At 39.8% G+C, this 23,589-nt stretch overlaps 1 protein-coding gene across 3 annotated transcripts in view; it reads left to right on the forward strand.

Moving 5' to 3' along the window:
* The first annotated feature begins 238 nt into the window (after positions 1-238).
* Positions 239-23,589, forward strand: part of LOC148877207 (putative E3 ubiquitin ligase SUD1) — a 30,227-nt gene continuing 6,876 nt past the window's right edge. For all 3 annotated transcript variants that reach the window (XM_088982897.1, XM_088982906.1, XM_088982917.1), the window contains exons 1-2: positions 239-1,114; positions 6,257-6,949. In XM_088982897.1, coding sequence (XP_088839023.1) covers positions 815-1,114; positions 6,257-6,949 — 993 coding nt within the window. In that variant the 5' untranslated portion in view covers positions 239-814. The remainder of the gene's footprint in view (positions 1,115-6,256; positions 6,950-23,589) is intronic.

The raw sequence follows: 23,589 nt of genomic DNA on the forward strand, positions 1-23,589 counted from the left end.
AGTTAGTATAATATTAAAAATATTTTAATAATACTGATTATTATTATTAAAAAATTTAGAATACTAATCGTTTTATTTTTCTCTTATTTAGTTTTCCAAAATATAAAAAAAATTAATAATTTTCTTTTATCAAATAGTTTTAAAATTGAAAACAATGTCTTTTCAACAACTGATTTACTATATATATAGTTAATTAATTAATTTTGAAAACAAACGCAAAGCCTGTGGTAAAATTTTATGTCGATTCGCATTTATACGGCAAACAAACGCAGCATTAGCATTGTTTGGCGTTTGATATTGTTTCCGACCGTCACTTTACAGAGTCGCCGAAGGATTAAAAAGCCCACGGAGTGGGAAGACATTGTCTGATCTCTGAAGCCAAAAGGAATGGGTCCTTCAGTCCTCATGTAGATTCCAATCCGACAACTAGAAAATGTGCCTCACGTGACGATTTCTACATCGTTCTAGTAACAGAAAATCTAAAATGGCTTTCCAGTTCTAAAGTAGAAATTAGAAAAGTGAAATTTTCAGCGAAAATGAAAAGTGGAAAACCGAAATGTATAAAATACAGACAAGCGGGATTCGGTTTCATGTAGCTGTGCCTGTCTCTGTCATCGCCTTTCCTCTTTCGGTCTTCCCTCTCCATTCTCCAAGCTCGATTATTATTTATTCATTTGGGTTTATTTTTTTCAGACCTTTGCCCCTATCAACCCTCGTTTTCCCGGGGTGAAGATATCAACAACGAACAACCCAGCGCAGAGAAAGATCAGGAAGAGGAAAAACCCTAAATTGGTGGTTTGGGGCTTGGGCAGTAATGGAAATCGCAGCGGCACCGTCGACCTCGTACGATGGCGAGAAAGACAGGGGCAATATCACCGTCGAGAGCTTCGAAGGTTCGTCATCGTCCCCTTCTAGTCCCGCCAACACCGACAATAACATATCTAGCAAGTACGATGACGAGGAGGACGAAGAGGACGTTTGCCGGATTTGTCGAAATCCGGGCGATGCCGAGAATCCTCTTCGGTATCCCTGCGCTTGTAGTGGGAGTATCAAATTTGTCCATCAAGATTGTCTCCTCCAGTGGCTTAACCACAGCAACGCTCGCCAGTGCGAGGTGCGTGTTCCGCTCATTTTCCCTTTTTTTTGCTTGGTCTCGTTTTCCAAGACACCTCTTTTGTTAAGTGGAGCTGTTTGTACTCTTATTAAAACTGACATTTGAATCGGTTCTGGAAATTTTTGTGGGGGTTCCCATTTCTTTAGAAATTAGGGAGTTTAAGGAGTTCTATGGTGGTTTTTGAGTTGGTTATTGGCCTTGCAAATAGAATGCCCATGCATACATGATCTGGCTACTGGTTAAAGTTTTGGATTCTTTCCTCACTAAAGATGATCCAGGACTTAACCGCTTTCAGGCGGCAGAGTAGATTTTATTAAGTGGAGGGTGGGGTTATCCTTTCGAAAGCCAAATCATTAAGCAAATAATCATTCCAAGTCAGATCAACCTTGGGCTGCCCTTCGGATATTCCCAATCGAGGAATTCAGTAACATATATACGTTCTTCTTTTTCTGTCGATCAATAACCATTAAGAACTTAATTGATGAAACCGAATTCAATCTGATGTACAAGATGTACATGCTATTTACAAAGCAGAAAAGTGAGTGAAAACCCCAAAATATATTTCAGTACCCCTTCTCCATTGAGAGTCCCATACATATTAATTTTAACTCGAAAGTGGGGTATTCATTCCATCTCGATTTCTGTTTATCCACTCCCTAACGTGCAAGTCAATCTGCCAAAGAGTTGGCATTACCTAGAGGTTGAATTCTCTGACAGAGATGTTTAGCTTCCCTTGCCAATTGTCATGCCCCTTAAAGCACATGGTCCCTCAAATTCTTCCATTATCCAGCTATCTTTTGGGGTTTCCCCTTACTAAGTTCAATTCTTCATTTCACAAGCCATTTGAACTGTTGCAAATTTCAGAATTACCGGCTTTATTTCTGTGCATGTGAATAAGTTTTGCTTTTTTTTTCTTACCTTGGCGAGGGATCACAAAATTCAAATGTGATAGTACAATCCCAAAGTGATGAATTGATGAATTACCTGCTTTTTTTCTTACCTTAACTAATCTTCCAGATGGACGTAGTGTTGGAGTGGGCACAGAATTGAATTCACAATCCTATGAGTGTAAATGAGTCTGTATCAGCAAGATGAGAAAACATGGACTCAGGAAATGGTGACAGATCTGTGCAGAAAGAGCTGGAATAGTGCTGGAGCGGACACAGAATTGAATTTGCAATCCAATGTGTGAGTGAGTCTGCATAGATCTTTCTGCATTGGCCGGTAGGATTTTTGGAAGCAGCTACTAGGCAAGAAATTTGTGTTTCAGAGAGGGAGGCTGAGCTTCAGGCCATAAGATTTGCTTTGGAGAGACTATTTTGAACCCAACCAGTCAAGGGGTGACAATCTTATCAGATGCCAAAACAGTGGTGGGGATTCTGGAAAAGGAAGTTTCTGTGTTTGACCCTCTCCAACCCATTATTCAAGACATCAGGTCTCTTGCTTGTAATTATTATGATGTGTCTTTCTTCTTCTGGAGTAGGAACCATAATGTCTTAGCTCATTCGTGGCTAGTAACACCAACTGATCAGGGTATAACTTCATCTCATCGGATCCAAACCACCCCTGGATTGAACCGTTTCTGGAATGCTCCCACCAGTCTCTCTTCCCCCATAAGCTACTGATGGGGTTGTACTTATGGCCTTTTGGCCCTTTTGCTGAAATAAAGTATCATTCTCTACAAAAAAAAAAGTCTGTATCAGCAAGATGAGAAAACATGGATTCAGGGAACATCTAAAGAAAAGTATATACTAATTTGGTGTGTTTTTTATTTTCTTACTTGCATCATTTTGTTTGAGCGGGAATGGTGACAGATCTATGCAGAAAGATCTGGTCCTCCCAAGCAGGTCCAAGAAATCTGCTTGAACTACCACTGGTTCAAGAATTACCTAATAGTGGGCATTGCAGCTACTGCTAAGAACTGGTGGGTGGGGTAAAAAAAGAGTAAAATTCAATGTTAGGGACACTTGATACATGAAGAGTCTAGGTCAAGGTTTTGTGTGTGGATGTGTTTAGGGTTCATGGGTCAGCTGTCTAGCGTGAAAGTTGGGCTATGATCCATACAGGCTATTGCCCTGGTTGGGTTAAATCCACCACTTCACTAATCACTCAAGGTTGTTTTTTTCCCGATAAAATCACTCAAAAGGTTGTTGACAAGCTAGAAAAAAAATAGTGAGGGACTTCTTGTGGGAGCTTGGTGAGGGGAAGAAGGATCATTTAGTGAATTGGGAGATAGTTTGTAAAAATAAGGGCCAAGGAGTTCCAGGGATAGAGAATGTAAAGAACAAAATTTAGCACTGCTAGGTAAGTGGCTGTGGAGATTATCAGTTGAAAATGATAAACTTCGGCATAGGGTGACTGTGAGTATCCTGGAATGATGGGAAATGTCTTGGATGCTGATGTGTCTATGCGAACTACCTTGGCTTCTCCATGGAAAGCTATCATGCAATCTTACTGTTGTTTCTGAATTTTATCAGGTATGATGTTTATAGGGGAAATAAAATTCTTTTCTGGGAAGACCTTTGGATGGGTGAACAAACTCCCCAAAATATGTCTCCAACTTTGTTTTCAGTTTCTTGTTTTAAGAAAGAACCAATTTCACATTTTTCTTTTCTAAGGGAAAATGAACTTCAAGCTGTCTAAGGGAAAATGAACTTCAAGCTGCTATTGAACTATTTGCAAAATCTCAAGAAGGTGGTGTTAGACACCTCTAAGCCTGATGGGAGAATCTGGGTTCCTAATCCAAAGGGTGTTTTTTCTTGTGCCTCCTTTTGTGTCCTCAATTCTTCATAGGCTCTTCCCCACCCTTTCTTATTAGAGAAGTTTGGTGTAAGCCCATTCTCCCCCAAAATCGAGGCTTTCTGCTGGGTGGTTTATCAGAGAAGATTGTAACTTCGGATGTTTTGCAAAAAATTAGAAAGAACATCTGTCTTTCTCCTAATTGGAGTATGGTGCGTCCTTTGTAAAACTAGTGGTGAGATTGGTTACCACCTCTTAATCTCTTGTCCTTTTGTTACTTTAATTTGGGGATGGTTCTATTTTCTTTTTGGATGCAAGTGGACTTTGCTTGCAAGTTTGGCCAGTTTGTTTGAGGCTAGTACTTTCAGGTGGCCCAAAAAAAGAGGAAGATTGTTATGGATAAGTACAAGAGCTACAATGTCATGGGCAATTTGGGTAGAAACGAATGAAAAGATTGGGAATTGGAGGGAGGTGGCTTTATCCACTTTAAGGAAGAATAATGCCCAGAAAAGATTGGAAATTGCTTGCCTGAAGACAATTATATAAAACAGAATTTTGATGGGAGTAGCTTAGGCAACCCGGGACCTTTGGGTGTGGGAGGAGTTTTTAGAGATAAAAAGGTCATATACCAGCTTTGTTTTCAGGCCCTGAAGGTATGGGAGACTCTACAAAGGCTGAACCAATGGCTTTTTTTTTTGTGGGTTACAAAAAGCAAAATAATTAAATTTGGAAAGAATAATTGTTGAAGGAAACTCTCAAGTGGTGATAGGGTGGCTAAAAGATGAGAAAACGGCAGTATGGAGCTTTAGAGATGTATTATAGTAAATTAAATGGTTGACCAAGAATATGATGATTAGATTTCAATGGGTACCCAGGTCAGCAAATGGCTTGGCTGATACTTTGGCCAAAGGGGCAAATAGGGGACAATTATTCTGGGCTTAATTGATATATATATATATAAATATATATATATATATATATATATATTGCTTGGGTGAGGTAACATTACCTCCCTGTGGGGAGCTGTTTATATTCATATTTTCTTTTTTTTTTATATTAATAAAATGCTTTTGTATTATCTATCAAAAAAAGGCACTTTATGTCACTTTGCCAAAGATGCATTGGCAATGAGTATGAGAATGCATTTTCATGTGAAGGTTAGTTGGGAAGCTCAATTATCTAACTATAACCCAACCTGATATCTCCTTTTCTGCTGGAGTAGTAAGCCAGTTCATGAGTTCACCTTGAGTTCCCCATCTCGAGGCAGTTTTTAGGATTTTGTGATACTTGAAGGGCTCACCACTCACCAGGAACAGGAGTAAGATATAGAGACAATGAACATTGTTTTAGGGTTCAAAGATGCCGACTGGGCTGGATCACCTACTGGTTGGAGATCTACTATAGGGTATTGCACATTCTTAGGTGGAAATCTTATCTCTTGGAGGAGTAAGAAACGGAGTGTAGTGGTGAAGTTGAGTGCTGAAGCATAATGCAGAGCCATGAGCCAGGCTATAGAAAAAAATGTCTTAAAAATCTTTTCTAGGAGATAGGAATTCCTGTAAATTTACCTATGCATTTGCATTGTGACAATCAAGTAGCTACTCATATTGCATCAAACCCTGTATTTCATGCGAGAACAAAATACATTAAAGTAAATTGTCATTTTATGAGGGAGAAGATACAGAGTGGTGACATAGATACACCGTTTGTGAAGACTAATATGACCAGTTAGCAGATTTGTGGACCCAAGGCACTACATGACCATGGATTGACTTTATTTCTAGCAAGCTGGATCTGTATGATATATAAATGCCAGCTTGAGGGGAGTGTTAAGATTATGTTTTGGGTGGCAGGTAGTTTGGTCAATTCCTATATTTTAATAAGGACACTCTGTGCTTTGACCATATACAGCACTGATTATAGTTTTAAACAAGAACCCATTGAAAAAATTAAAAGAAACAAAGTAATGATGAAGTAGAGAACTAGGTCTCAATTGGATTGGTTGACATTGCATGAATTGCATAAGATTCATGAATCAAATTGTAAAATTCAAACAGTGGTAAGCTTTTATTTTTAAGAAAAAGAAAGGAATTAGACGTGAGATTTGAATCAAAGCCTTGGGCTTCATGATTTGAATTGTCAATTGCATCATAAATTGTAAGATATTGACTACTATGTGATCACCTTTTTCTTTGTCCCAACAAAATGCTGTAAACAGGAGTTTCGGGATTTATTTTACCATAAACATTTTGCTGTCAAGTTTAGCTCATTGATTTTATGTAGTGAGTTAGGCTTAGTATTTTTCCCTATCTTCATAGAGCATTTTGTCTTCTTCTTGTTCTTTTGCTTATAATCATTATCTTATTGGGTGATGAACCATCTTCTGTTTTTGATGTGTTACAGGTCTGCAAGCATGCATTTTCTTTCTCTCCTGTTTATGCTGAAAATGCTCCAGCAAGGCTTCCTGTTCAGGAATTTGTAGTTGGAATGGCTATGAAGGCATGCCACGTTCTCCAGTTCTTTTTACGCCTTGCATTTGTGCTCTCTGTGTGGCTCCTAATAATACCCTTCATCACGTATTGGATATGGAGGCTGGCTTTCGTGAGGAGTCTTGGTGAAGCTCATAGACTATTTCTCAGTCATATGTCCACTACAGCCATCCTTACTGACTGTCTCCATGGGTTTCTGCTTTCTGCTAGCATTGTTTTTATTTTTCTGGGAGCCACTTCTTTGAGGGATTACTTCAGACATCTCCGAGAACTTGGTGGGCAGGATGCTGAAAGAGAAGATGAGGGTGAAAGAAATGGTGCTCGTGCTGCAAGAAGACTGCCTATCCCTGCTAATAGGGTTAATGTTGGTGAAGGGAATGGTGAAGATGTCGGTGGAGGGCAAGGTATTGCTGGAGCTGGTCAAATCATTAGAAGAAATGCAGAAAATGTTGCTGCCCGATTGGAAATGCAGGCTGCACGTCTTGAAGCGCATGTTGAACAGATGTTCGATGGTTTGGATGATGCTGATGGTGCAGAAGATGTACCATTTGATGAGCTTGTTGGCATGCAAGGGCCTGTTTTTCATTTGGTCGAAAATGCATTTACTGTAAGCTTGCCACTCCTTCTCTATTCTTATTTCACCTCATTATTTATTTATTTATTTTTTTGAGTTTTGACTCACTGCCAAATTATTTGGTTAATGTTTTTTAACTGATCGATTTAATGAGTGTTTTCTTTCTTATTTGTAGATCTTGACAGAGCACAATAACAAGCATATCTGTTACAAATATGTGGTTACTTAGCAATGAAAATAAGCTGGCTGTTGAATATGATTAGTTGATTACTTAGTAGTTGGCAAACTTATTCAGATGGATAAGTTCTCTTTCAACCTCATGGGTTCACAATGGCAAACATAATATCCTCTCTCTTGATTTTCTTTGAACCTTCTGTTTATGAACTTTTTTTTTTTTTTAATTGGTGCTTCATCTAGTTTAGAAGTTGAAAAAAAAACCCTACTAGCCTCATGAATTCTAGTTCAAGTCAGTCCTCACTTCCCCATTCTGAAAGCCAGCTAGAGACTTGGTGGTTGTTGGAACTGATCTGTATGAGATGAATACTCTGGATGCCAATGGTTTGGCTTTACTTAAAAGGTGGCAGAATCCTATTATCCAACCGATCACCATCTGTGAGTTTACCAAACAACACCTTTGGTTTGTGAAGGAGAACCTATGCCTATGCCCTTAACAGAATCACATAACCCATACCGGAGATTTTTCGTTGTTAGCAAAAGCACGAGAGAAGGAGATCTGAACCCTAAAACCCTGAATACTATATTCATCACTGATTCACTGATTTTGAACAAATCCTTAGAAGAATCTCAGCCACTCACAATTTGCAAGTTTGATTCAAGATGAGTCGGCCAATGGAGGAGGATGCCAATGTGGCATATTTAGAGAACAAGACTGGCTTCAACATGAGTGGTTTAGATCTACTGTGAAGTCCATTAATGTGGCCATGTTTTTTTGGTAATCAAAATCAAATTTACTAAAAAGAAAAATAAAGTACAAAAGGGTAGAGACCCAAAGGTCCTTGAGAGAGGAGAAGACAAACAACCTCCAACACTCGACACAATAAACCAAAAAGAGCCGGGACTTAACAATAACACCAAAAAACAAAAACCCAACATGACACAACTACAGACAACAACCAGAGCATCCAAAGACCAAACGGCTAAAAACAAAATCATACTAAAAAAAAGCACTTCAAACCCAGGAGAAAGCAACAGAAACCTTGAAAGACCATCACCAAAACCACCCTCAAGCATTGCAATCTCTAAATGGCTGACCACTAAAACTTCTAGAAATTTTCTTGGTCTTCACAATGTTTTTGCTTGATTTAAACCCAAAGAGACCCCCTTTTAATCTAGAAAACAACCTTTGAAACCAAAACATCTCGCTGTTTTCTCTCTTAAATCTTCTATTTGCTAGAACATTTTCCGGAATTCCAATGAGCAAGAGGGATTCTCATTAATCCTTTCCAACTCTAGCACTGTGGGCTTTTTTTTTTTTTTCCCCAAATGGTTGGGCATCAACCAAAGCTTCAGTCTTTTCACCACTATCCTCTACCAGACTAGTTGTAGTTAAGTTATTGTGGCCTTCATTAACTAGTGGAGCCTGCACTTGAAGACCTCCATCACTCTCCCTAACAGGCCATGTTAAACCAGGTCAACAGTGGAATCCTTTGAAGGGGATGTTTAAGGATTAGGATAAAAGTGAGAGGAGGCTGAAGGGTTTTTCCCTAAAATCCTATAAGGGCATTCTACTCTATGATTTGGTCATCTTGCTTCATTGGATGGAAAGAATAAGGAAGAGGAATTTAACACAGGACCACTTTCTGTGCTCATAATGAGTGTTAAAAACAATACCCACGTTTCTGTGAACTTGATAAGTGAGGCTCACCGTAACCTCAGGATTTTGGAAAGGAGTCTAGTTGGTTGTTTTATTAATTTTGACCCAGATGTGGAAGATGTTAGGGATTGGGCTACAGCTGCTTGGCACCAAAAAAAGCCTTTGCAGGTAAGGAAACTAAATGCTGGCTTCTGCCTCTTTATGTTTGATAGCGTGGAGGAGGCGAATTTCATGCTGTAGTGAGAACAAAGTGAGTTGTGACCTCTGGATCTTAGAATCAGTAGGTGGTCTCCCGTCCCCTGGTTGGTTCTATTAGAGACGTGGGTCCGTTGAGTTTGGTTTGGATTGTGATTTTTGGCATTCCTTTACATGCTTGGAGTTTCCATAGTTTCAAGGCTGTGGGGGATGTTTGTGGTAGATTTAGGTTTGTTGATGCAAGCACGAATTCATGGCGGAACTTGAGCGCTGTAAGAATTCTGGTGGAAGTTGTAGAGGTCCAGGCGGTGCCGACATTGTTCTCTCTACTTTGTCGGGGAGAGTTATGAACTAAAACTTGTCGTTGAAGGTTCTTACCCATTAAGATGGGTGAATCACTTCAATTATTAGAGGGAGATTGAAGATTGGAAGGAGCCAGTTGTAAGGAAGCTCATTGTTCGGGTGAAATGAGTGAGAAGTCGAATGGGCAGGGAAGGACAGAGGTAGAAGATGATGGTATTTCTGGTATTTTAAGAAAACTGAAGGGGGTTGGCTCAATGGGCCATAATGAAGGTGAATGTTGGCAGAAATTGAAGAGTCTGAAAGTGGGTGTGGCCCAACTGAAGTTGGTTGAAATAAACCAAAAGGAGGGTCATTTATTTTAGAGGGCGGTGGAATTGGTGAGGAGATAGGGGCGGCGGGACACGTGGATGGCCTTAAGGACAAAATTTTGGTGGAATTTGAAGAGTCGATTAAGAAGGATAGACCAATGGAGAATTGGGCCCAAGCCTTGATTGTTGATTGTAATGATAGGGAGAAGGCTAACCGGTTTAGGAAGGGTAGGATGGAGAAGAGAAAGCTTTTAGGTTTTAATTGACCAAAATTTAAAAGGCATGCGACGTTAGGAAGGAGAGGCTTGATCGAGATTAGAAAGGAAAAGGAAGAAAGGTGAATTTGGGTAATTGCTGAGTATGATAGGAATGACAACAAGAGGATTGTTGGACAAACAGGAGTGGAACTTGTTGGTTACTAGTCTTCTTTGGCAGATGGCGATACTGGTTTCTGCTCTCAAATTGACAGAAATCCTGCGGTGGTTAGTCTCTCTCCTGAGCCTGGGGTTTCTGCTGTGACATCTCAAGAAGTCAGGTATGATTTGGGATTTGCAGCTCCATTGGTCTCTGAGGGGGTTTTCTCTGCTGAGCGTGAGGGGTTAGAAGATGAGGAAGGTGGGGAAGGATGTGTTGACACCACTGCTGAAAAAAGAGGGCAGAGAAGAGATTGGAGGAGTGGGGGCTGTAGTCGCTAGTGGCAGTGTTGGTGATCAGGATGAGAGCCACGTTGGTGACTATTTATGCTTTGAGGAGGTGAAGGTTGGAAGGTTGGGTGTTTACTTGGGTCAAAGGAGCAAGACCAAAGAGAAGGAGTCATTTAATGGAGTGATTTGTAAGAAAATTGAAAACACACAACTTAAGAAACCCTAATGTTGTGCATGTGATGAAAATCTTCTCTAGGTTGTAGCTTGGTCTGGTTGGGGCAGGACCTAAAAAAATTATAAATGGGTTTACAGGAGAAAAGGTACGAGAGGCAATTCGACACTTAGAATTAATTCTAGGGGGACAATGATGCAAGATTAGCCATTGGACTCCCATTTGGAGAAGGAAAATCAAGGCAACAAGGTAAACATTGATGGTCCTGATTCTTGTGCAAATTTGAAGTTGCAAAGTAACGAGGTTAAGGATGGTGTCTCGGGATGTGTGGCTCTTCAGAAAATAGGAGAAAGAAAGGTCATGATTGGTAAAATTCTGGGTTTGTTTTTTTGGGGTTGTGAGGAGTTTGCTAGAAGGTCCTCTGAGGAATTTGAAGGTAAAAGAAGGGAAGAAAAGCTGAATAAAAAAGTTCTTGGGAAAGGACGCGAGGTGTGGAATGAGCAAGTTTCAGACCAGGAGTATGAGCTCGTGGATGAAGACTGAGTGTATCTTCCAGGCTTCTCAAGGATTCTTTGGTTATAGTTTGAGTCTTGTCTGTTTGAGCCTTTTGTCTGTAAGCTGTGTAGTTTTTTGGTTTTGTTGAAGGGATTTTGATGTCTGATTGTTTGGTTCATTGGTTGTGTTTTTCTTTCGTGTGATATCTTATCACTTTCCTGTTGTTTCTCTTTTCCCTTTTAATGAAAATTTCTCTTCCTTAAAAAAAAAAGTAGCTTGAGGTTCTCTTACAAGGCGACAGAATCTGAGGACCATTGGTAGATCTTATCTTCCAACCGATAACCATCTGTGGTTTCACCCAACAACATCCTTGGTTTGCGGAGAGCCTATTGCCTATGCCCTTAACAGAATCACATAGCCCATACTGGAGATTTTGACCATTCATTAATATGGTAGTTTGAGATTCTTTTACAAGGTGACAGAATCTGAAGACTATTGGTAGATTCATTTTTTGATCGGGAACGGTAATTTTCATTAATGAAACGTTTAGAGGAGTACACTGTCAACACCCAAAACAAGGGTGTTGACCCCAAGAGATTTATTTCCAGATTACAAAACAGCCCAAAACAAATTATCCCTGAAAGTTCTTTGCTTTGCCAATGTGTCAACTAATCCATTTGCTGATTTCCTTGTCCACCTAAACAACACCCCAACCTCCCTTACTAAGCAATTAATTTCCCTCATAAGTTGTCTATGTGCCCAGACCACCAAATTGTTTGACTGCATCCACCTAATTAATAATTTGGAGTTCCCTTCTACCTCAATTTGGTGAAAGCCCCACTGCTTAGCCAACCTTAAGCTGTGGAGCAAGGCCATAATATCTGCTCTCAATGAGTCATCAATACCTATTGGACCAGAAAACAGGGCAATCATTCTGCCTTCCCTGTCTCTAAAAGCTCCTCCCACTCTAGAGGGACCCAGGTTGCCCAAAGGGCTTCCATCAAAATTCATCTTCACCCGTTGTTGTGCCGAAGGGGACCATTGTTCCTTGGTCACAGCCTTCAAAGAAGAAGAATTTGCCACTACATTCCAGCCTAAAAAAATGTCAGCTGAATAGTCTTTAAATTAGTCAGAAGACTTGAGCTAATGTATGACCTTGGTAGTTATGCAATCAATGGCCTGCTCAGATCTTTCAGTTCCTTGAAAGATCCTATTATTTCTTTCTTCCCAAATTGACCACAAAAAACTGCTCTTGTAGCTCTCCATGTTACTCTTCCTTTCTTCTTTGGAAGTCTAAAGAAGCTTGGATTAAAGAGTCTTACCGCATCTGAGGGAAGGGTCCACCTGCAACCAAAAAGTGAAGAGAATCAAAAGATACAAAAGGACAGCAATTTGGCCTCCTTTTTTGGAGCATATCCAAGGCATTGATATTCTGGAGCACTGCCTCCCAACAAAATGCCCTTACTTTTGGGGGTACAAGGCTGCACCAAACCTTCGTTGTTGGAAAGGATCTTTCCATGTTAGAAGACTGAAGAAGAGCATTGTAGAAGGAAGAACAAGTAAAAAAACTAGGAGAAGCTGACCAAATTCTGCTATCCAAACAGGACTGATCCAAGAACATTGTACTAAGAAGAGTAATGAGAACCTTTCGGTTTCTTTCCTTCCAAACTTTCTTTCTTATCATCATCCAAGTTTTTCCTCAGCTTTGTTCATGGCCTTAAACATCCAATCCAAGAGATTTTTCTTTAAACCGTTGTGTTTGACCAGAAATGTGCCCCCCAGTGGCAGTTTGAATGGGTTCTAGAATAAATTTTCAGAACAAGGACAGTCTTTCTTTATAGAACAGGGCAAAATGACATAGGATGTTACCTGGTTTTGATTGAGTTTTTTTGGCAATGACAAGTCAAAGTCTGTATGCATTCCTTTTGGCAAAGAGGGGAAGGGACGGCTGTGCTCAAATGAAGAGCTTTAGATATACAAGGAGGAGTTTTGGGGGAGAGGGGTAGAAGTTTGAAGGTGGAGGTAACAAATCTTTTTCCCAGTTTGAATAAGCTTTGCTAGAGGGAAGAGAGAATGCCACTTTGCGAAAGCAGAAGGGTGAAGTTAAGTTATAGTTGCCCATCAGATTTCTATGTGGAGACCTGGGATGAAACATTGGCTTGCAAAGTTAAAGAGAAACCAAATTGGAGATTGTTAAGACAAAGTCTAATGGCCATTTTCAAAATTACTGGCTAGTTTACTCTGCTACCAATGGGGGAGAGGCTAGCAATGGTGTTGTGTTCAAGATTGAAACAAAAGGCGGTTCATTACCTTAATCAATGGGGTTTTACAACACAAGGCCAGTTTAAATTAAGTCCATGGAAAGAGGTTAACGCAATTTGTTGGCGGAGGGGAGTGTTGAAGTTAGGGTAAGAGGTTTACCTTTTCACATTTGGACTTTATCAGTGTTAAAATCTATAGGATATTGTCGTGGCGAATTTGTGGATATCTATCGTGAACCAAGTACTTCACGAAACTTATGATGAGCGGCTCTAAGAGTTAGAACTAGTTCTTCTCAATGTATTCTCAAATTGATCGAAGTTAGGGTGGGAGATTTTGTTCATGAGGTTGCGATTGAGATTTTTGGGGGAGTAGTTGCAAAGGAATCTCCTTCTCAAGCTCCAATGACTCTTCTAGCATTGACATTGGCAAAGCTTACTGTGATAGTGGGTGGCGATGATTGTTGCAACGATGACCATAGACTTGCAAATGATAGAGGGGTTGTTAGGACCAAAAGTCAAAATTAGAGCATGGGACAGAGACAAAAGGAAGCTGGAAATGAATAGTTTTCAAATGAGAAGGATACCTTGGTTCAACGAAATTCCAAATCGGTGTTTGATTGCCTGTGTTTTCTCGAAGAAGGAAATGCTTGTAGAAGAGGAGGAAAAGGAATAGTTGAGGGGGATATGGAGCGAAGGAGTGAGTCTTTATCTTTCTCGAAGGGGTCAAAAGGTGAGTTTAGGAGCATGGGGCCCACATGGCATAACAAAAAACAAGGGAGATGGTCCCAGGTGGCTCGAGCAGGAATAGGTTAGGCAAGGAGAAGACTAGGGTAGCTAGTTGGTTGAACTAGGGGTCCTCTGGACCAATTAAGGCCCTGTTTGATGATTTAGTACTTGTTACACAAGTACTTCTTAGAAGTACTTATTTTAAGAACCATTTAAGGCTGTTTGGTAACTCACTTTCAAATCACTTATTATGTTTTTAAGCACTTATTGGGGTGGGGATGTTTGGTAAGCTACTCACTGGAACTGTCGGAACCGCCAGAACTGTAGATTGGACAACAGAAAGACTCCTCCAATTAACAACCTTCACAAAATTCTCAGATTCCCATTTCCGCCTCTTGAGTCTTTCTTGACTCCCTCTCCTTCTTCCATTGTCTTCTAGCTTTATCCCCAGCTAGTCCATTTGATATCTTAGCATCTGGTTTGCCTCCAACTTCATGCCTGGGAGGATTCCTTTGCTTCCAACTGATATCTTTCAAGGTCTAACTCCCGGTGCTCAAACCCAGAACCATGAATTGTAATATGAATTACAACATGACGGACAACAAATTTTGTAGAAACTACAACTACCCTTTTCTTGAGTGCATTGCTCTGCAACTATAAGAAAAGTGAAGCAAACATGAAAGCATTACAAAGACCAAGCATTAATTAACAAACCAGAACATAAATAGGCTAAAATATTTTGGGGTTACCTTGGTAGAGTTTTTCTTTTCTATTTTATTTCTCAAGAGTTGCAGTGCTGCAAAGTTATCGACAAATATTTTTGTGGCTTCCACGACGGCCTCTCCTAGAAGTGTAACATTTACAACAAAGATTATAGCCATCTAGACTTTTGTCGTAGAAGCATTCCATGCATGTAAAGTAAGTTTCCTTTATCAATATTCCACACCCACCACAGATTACTAATCTTGTTGTTGAGATGTAAAAGAAGACAATGGCTTCGTTGAAATCTAGAAACCCATTGTTGGCCCTATCTATTTCCCCATTTTCTAATGTTGGTATTGGAGCCCCATCTTCTATCACACAAAGAGAACCATAGCTTGCTGATGCTTTGAAGCGCAGGCAAAAAAGGTAAATGATGTTGATGCAGATGGAGTTTCTTCAGTGACTGGGGGATTTTGATTGCCAAAACTCGCCATTTCTATCAATTTTCTTGATTCTCTAGGGTGGGTGGGTGGGTCAGAGATAAGGGAAGAGATGAAAAATTGATGTTTGGGGGACTTTGGGAAGGGAATGATTTTCCCTTCGAGCCAGCAATCTAAGTCGAGAAAATTAATGGATTCACCCTTCGAAGAGAAACCCATCCATAAAAAGGGCGTCTTGTAACCCAAAGACCAAAAGCGTTACTGTAGATCTCTTAGTACAGAGATTTGACTCATTCCAAATCTTCTCTGGCCACGGCATGGTCTTCATCTTCACACCCACCAACGGAATCAATGCACCACCTGTTCTCAAAATGTCGGCTTCGTCAACCATACCAACAACGACAACTTCTATTTTGAAACTCGAACAGGGGAGTTCAAGTGTAGATCTGCGAAGAATAGGGAGTTCAAGTAAGAAAAAAAACCAAAAAAATGATTAAAATGAGAAAAAAATAACTTCAGAAAATAGAAGAAAGTGGCCAGACGACAAATCCACTGGCCACTTTTCCTCACCGCCGATCGTCGCTGGTGGACCTGCAACTGGTGCGCTGCTACTTGGGTTTGATGTTCGATTGAATGGAGAAGGAGGAGGTATAACCCTTGTGGGGGTATTTTAGGCATTAAAAAAATTATTAGGGATTGGTTCGTCCCGTTTTTTGGAGAAGTACTTCTTCAAGAAGTACTTAAAAAAAAGCCAACTTGAAGTCATTTTTTTAAAGAAGTACTTAAAAAAAGCCAACTTGAAGTCACTTTTTTAAAGAAGTACTTTAAAAAAGTACTTCCCCATTTTTTTACCAAAACACACAAAACCACTTAATAACCACTTAATGTGTGGTCCCAGCTCTTAAAAGAAGTACTTGTTAAAAGAAGTACTTCTTTTAAGTGTTCTCAAACACTATCTAAAACAATTAGGGATGAAACTATGGTTTTGAAGTCTGCCAAAAAAGAGGGAAAGAAGGGATGCTTAGTTTTGGTGGAGGAAGAGGATTGCAAGGGGTTGACTAAGAAAGGGAAAGTCTGCTGGTCTTTCATCCCTTTGGCAATTCTGTGGGCGGTATGGCTGGAAAGAAATAACAGAACGTTTGAACACAAAGCTTTTTCTGAAGCTGAGGTCATCAATATGGCTATAGGGTTTATTAGGAGTTGGTTGTCTACACATACTGTGTTTAAAGATGACATGCCAGATAGTATTTTGTTGAGGATGGTCTTTTTTTGAGGTCCAACTTGTCAGCTATTTGTACAGATTCTCATTGTACAAAGGACCTTTCACTTTAATACAATCATACTTTACCTTTTCTCAAAAAAAAAAAAAGATTGCAAGGGGTGAGGGCTACGAGGTCTGATGAGAATCATGATAAAGGGGAGAGAGTGGAAAGCATAGAGGATCCAAAGGGAAACATGGAACCTAAAATGACATTGACAGAAAGGGTTAGATTTCATTTGGATTTGGAGAAAAGAAATCCTAGAAATTTTAGAGAAGAGGTGGAAGTTAATTTCGAAGCCGAGGACGGGGACTTGAATGAAGCCAAATCAGGAATTGGCAGTGTTGGAGGAAAGAGGGGCGGCTTAGGGGCAATGTCTATGGTCAGGGATCTAGGAAATGATTTTGAAATAAGGATGTTTGATTCTAAGAAATAAAAAGAAGGATGTTTGATGCTGACCAGTGTGAAAGAGAGAGTCCCAGTCAATCTGTTGGTTTGGAAGCTATAGGTGAAGGAGCCATGAGAGCAGAGGTCAGCCAACTAGAGCGAGGGTCTGGTGCCTCACCAACTAGCCAAAGGTGAAGGAAACCTTTTGGGGTTCAGAATGCTTTGACAGGTTCTTTTCATGGCAATGAAGTTCTGAGGAAGCCGCTCTCAGAAGGAACCCAAGATTTAAATGGGGATTTTGTTAATAGCCAGTCTTTCACAGATGTCACCAAGCTGTTGCCACTAAACTTGCTCCAACCGACCAGGTACCTTTGTTCCCTTTCCATGTTCTTCTCTTATTACTCCTTGTGTTGCTGTGGATAATATCTTTGCAGGTGGGGAGGTTGGCCAAAATTGTTTAAGTATACCGAATGCCACTTTATGTCAGGAAGGGTTTCAGGAGTTAGGGGTGAGTATGGGGAAGAAATTTGGCGGTTGATGTTAGATTACTTAGAGGAAGAGATGAGAGGGGTGGAAGAGGAGGAGAGAGTTGGGACAAGGGCATGGATTATTGAGATTAGAGATGGGATAGAAAGAGAGGGAATTGAGAGAAATTTGGGAGAATTCATGGATGCAATGGCATTTAATTGGTTTAGCAGAATAAAAAGGAAAAACCAATAAAATCTCGAATAAGATGGTCTGAATTAGAAATCCTCACCTCGTCAGGTATTAAAACAGTGAAAACTTTTTCTTGAAGGACAATAGGTAGGAATCACGTAGAGGGAGTAAAGGGGCCTAGTCAGTGTCAATGAAGATGGTTAGTTGGAGTGAAAGGTTTGGGGAGCGCTACACAGAGAGAGTTGTTAAGGTCCTTGAGGATTTTGTTCGTAGACAAAATCTGTCTATCATTTTGCTTTAGGAAACAAAAGTTGAGATTATTAATGCAGCTTGGATGAGGAGCATTTGAGGGTTGAGAAATAAGTGTTAGGTTTCCTCCCAGCTACAGGGTGCTTGGGTGGAATTCTTACAGCTTGGGAGGAGAGTCAATTAGATTTGGTGGAGGAAATGGTGGGTTCTTTCCTGGTGACAATGAAATTCAGGGACAAGGACAGTGGTTTCAAATGGTGGCTGACCAATGCCTATGGTCCCACTTCTTATAGAGATGGGGGCATGTTGCAGGAGGAGCTCTTTGGTGTTAGCAGAATGTGCGAAGGAGCTTGGTGTTTGATGGAAGATTTTAATGTCACTTGTTTTTGTGTTGAAAAATATAGGCGCTTCTGAGTCTCCAAAAGCACGAGAAACTTCAATGACTTCATTTCAGATTGTATGTGAAAGGATCTTCCTTTGCAGAATGCTCAATTTTACATGGTCCAACATGCAAGAAAATGCAGTTTGCTGTAAATTGGACAGATTCCTAGTTACTGCTGGGTGGGAAGAGTATTTTGGGCCTATAATGGTGAAGACTTTCACTAGGCCCATTTCTGATCATTGGCCCCTATTGTTACAATCAGATGAGCTTTTGTTTGGGCCTATTCCTTTTAAATTCGAGAGCATGTGGATAACAAACCCTACTTTCAAAGAAAATATTCAGGAGTGGTGGAAAGGGTATCTAGGGGAAGGTTGGGAGGGCTTTCAGTTTATGCAAAAATTGAAAGAGATTAAGGGGAAACTTAAGGAGTGGAATCACCAAGTTTTTGGATTGACTGAAGAAAATAAAGTGAACCTGTTGAACCAAATTAGAAATGTTGGACAAGAAAGAAGCTGAGGAAGGCAGGGGTTTAGAAGAGGAGTAAAGGAAACAAAAAAGAGTGGAATTGAAGGCATAGTTGGAATTGTTATTAAGAAGAGAGGAAACTTGTTGGAGACAAAAACAGAGGTGTAAATGGTTAAAGGGGATGGGAATAGTAAAATTTTTCATTCTTTGGCCAATGGGAGGAGGAAAACTTGATTTCTAGTTTATTGGTTAATGGGGTGGAGATACTAGGGAGAGATGAATTGGAGAATTCAATAACTTCACATTTTAGAGCCCTCGATACCCCAAACAACAAATAAAACCAGTGTTAAAGACATCCTTTAGACTTAGCAGCTAAACTCGAGGAACCGTTCTTCTTGGAAGAGATTAGGAGGGCAGTGAAGGCTATTAGTGGAGGTAAAGCCTTTGAACCTGACAGATTTACAATGGCTTTTTATCATGAATGTTGGGAGATTGTCAAAGAGGATCTGAAAGAAGTGTTTGATGAGTTTTATAGAAGAGGAAACATTGGGAAAGGAATGAATGCCACATTTTGTTTCTTTAATCCTAAAATGTGTAGGAGCGGTTTCTCTAAATCATTTTAGACCAATAAGCCCTACAATCAGATTATATAAGATTGTGGCTAAGGTTTTATTTATAAGGTTAAAGAATGTGATTCACTTTGTGGTATCAAGGGAACAGGGAGCCTTTGTCAAAGATAGACAGATATTAGATCAAATTTTAATAGTCAATGAGTCAGTGTGGGATTGCAGGAGCAGGGAAGAAAGGTTTTGTATACAGGCTGGATCTAGAGAAGGCTTATGATCATATTGATTGGGGTTATCTTGAGTTGGTGGTGGAAAAAATGGGGTTTTGGACTGGGTGGATTAGGTGGATGATAGGATGTTTGAAGATCACTCATTTCTCAATTCTTATTAATGGCTCCCCAAAGGATTTCTTTAAAGCAACTAGAGGGATAACAAGGAGATCCTTTGTCTCCTTTGCTTTTTATTTTTGGTGTGGAGTTTTTCAGTAAATTGTTGAAAAGAGTGGATGAGCGTGTTCTTCTTAAAGGCCTAAAGGGTGGGGAGACAAGATCAAGTGGTGTTTCATTTATGGTTTGCAGATGATGCCCTCATTTTAGGTGAGTTTAGGTGTGATCAGGGTGTAAGAAAGGTGAGGAATATTTTGGAGATTGTAGAGAAAATTTCAGGTTTGAAGATCAATTCAGAAAAGTGTAGTCTAGTAGGTATGCAGATGGATGAAAGGGAGTTAGAGGAGTTTGCAGCAATCCTAGGGTGTGGGATAAAAGCTTGGCCACTAAAATATCTAGGCTTACCCTTAGGTGGCAACCCAAGGGAGGGTTCCTTTTGGGAAGGATAATTGAGAGGTTTGAGAAGAAGTTGGCTACTTGGAAAAATAACTACTTGTTTGAAGGGTGGGAGGGTAACTTTAATTAGGTCCATTTTGCCCAACCTTCCAATTTACTTCTTGTTAGTTTTTAGAGCCCTAGGGAAGGTAATGCAAAGATTAGAAAAGTTAATGCGAAATTTGTTGTGGGATATGGGGGGAGATAAGAAGAAGCATCTTATGAATGGGGAGGATGTGTGTAGGCCTAATTGGGCTGGAGAGTTGGGATTAGGAAGGTTGCAAGAGAAAAACATGGCATTGTTAGTTAAATGGCTTTGGAGGTTCCCCAAGGAGAGGGAGGCTTTGTGGCACTTGGTGATTGAGAGTATCTATGGGCTGCACAAAAATGGGTGGGACTCGGGCCCGTCCAGAAATCAGTCTTAAAGAAGCCTATGGAGCATAGTTGTCAAGGCATCGCCTAGGCGACTAGGCGCCCTTGGCTGGGCGCCTTGCCCAAACGCCTTGACTTTTACCAACTAGGCGGCCTAGGCGACAAAAATGACAAGGCATGCACCTTTTATAATGTCATTTATATTGATGTATCTTATTAATGTATGTGTTAATCATTGATTTAAAAGGCGTGCCTAATGCGCCTTGCCTAGGTCCTAGGTGCACCTCTTTCAAAAGGTGCGCGTGCCTGATGCGCCTCAGCCTAGGCGTACACCTTTTTAAAATTTTGCGCTTTTTGCTTTTTTCGAGTCTAACGGTTGGGCTGGGGGCTCCACCCCCGGACCCCCGACTACGCCCCTCGAGGCAAGCCCGAAAAAGTCTATGTTAGGGCCTGAAATTCTTATTTCTCACATAAAAATTAATGATTTTACAACTTTCATTGCCTTTTAAGAAGACATTTTATTGCAATGAATGAATATACAACAATAACAAATATCTTATTTCTCACATAGAAAATAATGATTTTACAACTTTCATTGCCTTTTAAGAAGACATTTTATTGCAATGAATGAATATACAACAACAACAAATAGGGGGTTCTCGGAGCTTCGGTGAGCGAGCGAAGCAAGCGAACTGGAGAGGAGCGAAGCAAGTGAATTGGAGAGGAGAGAACCTCCTATTTTCTGGTGTTGTTTATTCATTCATTGCAATAAAATATCTTCTTAAAAGGCAATGAAAGTTGTAAAATCATTATTTTTATGTGAGAAATAAGAATTTCAGACCCTAACATAGACTTGTTTGGGCTTGCCTTGAGGGGCATGCTACAAAGGCGACTCAGAGAATAAAAAGTGCAATATGTTTTACATTACATTAACTACTTGAAGCAATGCAATTAAGGAAAAAAAGAGATTGTGGGTTTTACATGCTTGAAAATGCTTTATATGTTTGCTTTTATTTTTAAATTTTTATTTGAATGCACTTTACATGTTATGTTTATGTATTTTAATTTTAGATAATAGGTTTTTTAAATCATTTATTTTAAAATTTAACTTTATATTTTTATTAACATTATGTTTAATATTTTTTTTATTTCTTTTGCATTTAAAAAAATTGGCATTTTTTTTTGGAATTTTCTGACTTTTTTTTTTTGATTTTTTAGCTTTTCTTTTTTGTAATTTTGCGCCTTTCTTAAAAAGGTGTGCTCCTCGCCTTGTGCCTTGCACCTCAGGCACAAATTGGCCCTTGCGCTTTTTTTGCGCCCTGTGCTTCTAAAACATGGGTGTTAATACATTTTATTATATGCTATATATATCAATTATACTTTGTTTTAAAGTTTTACCATTGAAATTTAGAAGATCAAAGGGTTTTGAGGAGAGAAAAAGAAAGAAAGAAAGAAACAAACAAAGAAAGAAAGAAGGAAAGAAAGAGAAGAAAGAGGAAAAAAAGAATAGAATAATAAAGTTCTTTTTTTCTATTCTCTCTCTCTAATTAAATAAAACAGAAACTCCATCCTTGTTTTTTTTTTCTATTTTACTTTCTGTCTTGAATATTTATCATATAAAGTTAATGACCTTCTTTAGCTGCTAAGTAATATGAATTTGCTCTATTAAATGCTTATTATAGTAGTATTATTTTTTGAAAATAATGAAATTAATACATGTAAAAGATTTTTATCTTTTAGATGTGATGATTTGCCACATTCTTAGAGGAAATTTAATGTTCTTAATAAAGTGAATTGCTATTTTTTCAATTAACATACATGCTGAATGGTATATAAAAGTAGGAAACTAGCCAAAAGTCAGTTTTTTATATTATAAAACTTTTATCGCCTAGGTGACTAGGCGCCCCAATGTCGCCTAGAATCGCCTAGACGCCTTGAAAACTATGCTATGGAGGTCAATTTTTGACTTTACTCCCCACCTTTCTGCAACACATAAGATATGATGCCAAATTGGGTCACAAGGTAAAATTCTGGGAAGACACTTGGTGGGATCTTCCTTTGTCCCAAACCTTTCCTAGAATTTAGAACTTGTCCAGCTTCAGAAATAAATCAATTGCTGAACTTGCTACATTGGATGCCTCGGGGTTGAGATGGAATTTAGGTTTGAGGAGAGTTGTGAGGGATCATGAGTTGGATGAGTTAATTTCTTTACATGGAACGTTTCAAGATGTGAGACTTCTACCCTTGAGGGCGGGGGGGGGGGGAGATGAGAGAGTTTGGGTTCCTTCTGTTAATGGCCTTTTCTCTTGCTCCTCCTTTTTCCATTCACTTTCCTATCCTTTGATAGTAAACCCTTTCCCAGCCAAAGAGATTTGGAGTGGTCCCATCCCCCCTAAGGTTAGGGTTTTCTGTTGGGAGGCAGCTAATTAAGTCGTTAATACCCATGAAAGACTCTAAAGAAAGTGGAAAAATTGGTTTATCTCACGTCATGTTTGTATCCTCTGCTTGAAGAATGGGGAGAGCACTAACCACCTCTTGCTTCATTGCCCCTTTGCTTCTCTTGTGTGACAACATTTTTTGTCCTTGGATGGTAGAGCTTGGGTGATCCTGGCTTCTGTAGACCTCTTCAACCCAAGTTGGATGAGGCGTACTACTAGAAGGCAAAAGATTTTGTGGCAATGTATAAGAGGAGCTGTACTTTGGGGTTTGTGTAGTGAGGGGAATGCAAGAACTTTTGAAGAAAACTACAAGACAGTGGAGAAGGTGTGCGAGCTTCTATTGGTAAGGGTGGCTCATTGGGTTTCAGTTTGTGAAGAATTCAGAGGTGTTTCAGTAATGGTAGGTAGTTGCTAGCTTTCAAGGCACGAGAACACTGAGACTAGCTGAGTGGTCCCCACTAGCAGCTGGAAGGCTTAAATTTAACTTCGATGGCTGTTGTTAAATCCAGGGGAATCAGGAGCGGAGCTGGAGGTGTAGTGAGAGATGTGGCTGGTAAGATTCTTCTTAGTTTCTCAGGTCCAATTGGGCATGGAATCTCTCTTAGGGTTGAACTGTTGGTGGTCATTCAAGGGTTAAAGTTGCTTTCATTAAAAGGGTGGAAAGAAGTGGATGCTGAAGGAGATTGCCAAATAGTTATCTCTTGGCTGAAGAACAGAGAAGAAATTCCTTGGAGAGTGAGGCCTATGGTAAGACAGGCACTCTTCCTAGGGGATCCCTTGAACATCTTATTCATCTGGATACCTAGAATTGCCAATTCGATGGCTGGCACATTGACTAGAGCGGGAGTGTTAAAGGATCATTGTCCAGGGCCGGGCTGTAATTTGTGACTTTTTCAGTTCCTTAATGAATTAACCTTACTTGTAATTTATCAAAAAACAAACAATAAAAAAAAATCCTTGGTTTGGGAAGGAGAAACATGCTTATCCCCTTAACAGA

The sequence above is a fragment of the Nelumbo lutea genome, chromosome 1 (assembly GCF_056320005.1).
Source record: "Nelumbo lutea isolate HS-2025 chromosome 1, American lotus-T2T, whole genome shotgun sequence".
Classification (NCBI taxonomy): Eukaryota; Viridiplantae; Streptophyta; class Magnoliopsida; order Proteales; family Nelumbonaceae; genus Nelumbo; species Nelumbo lutea.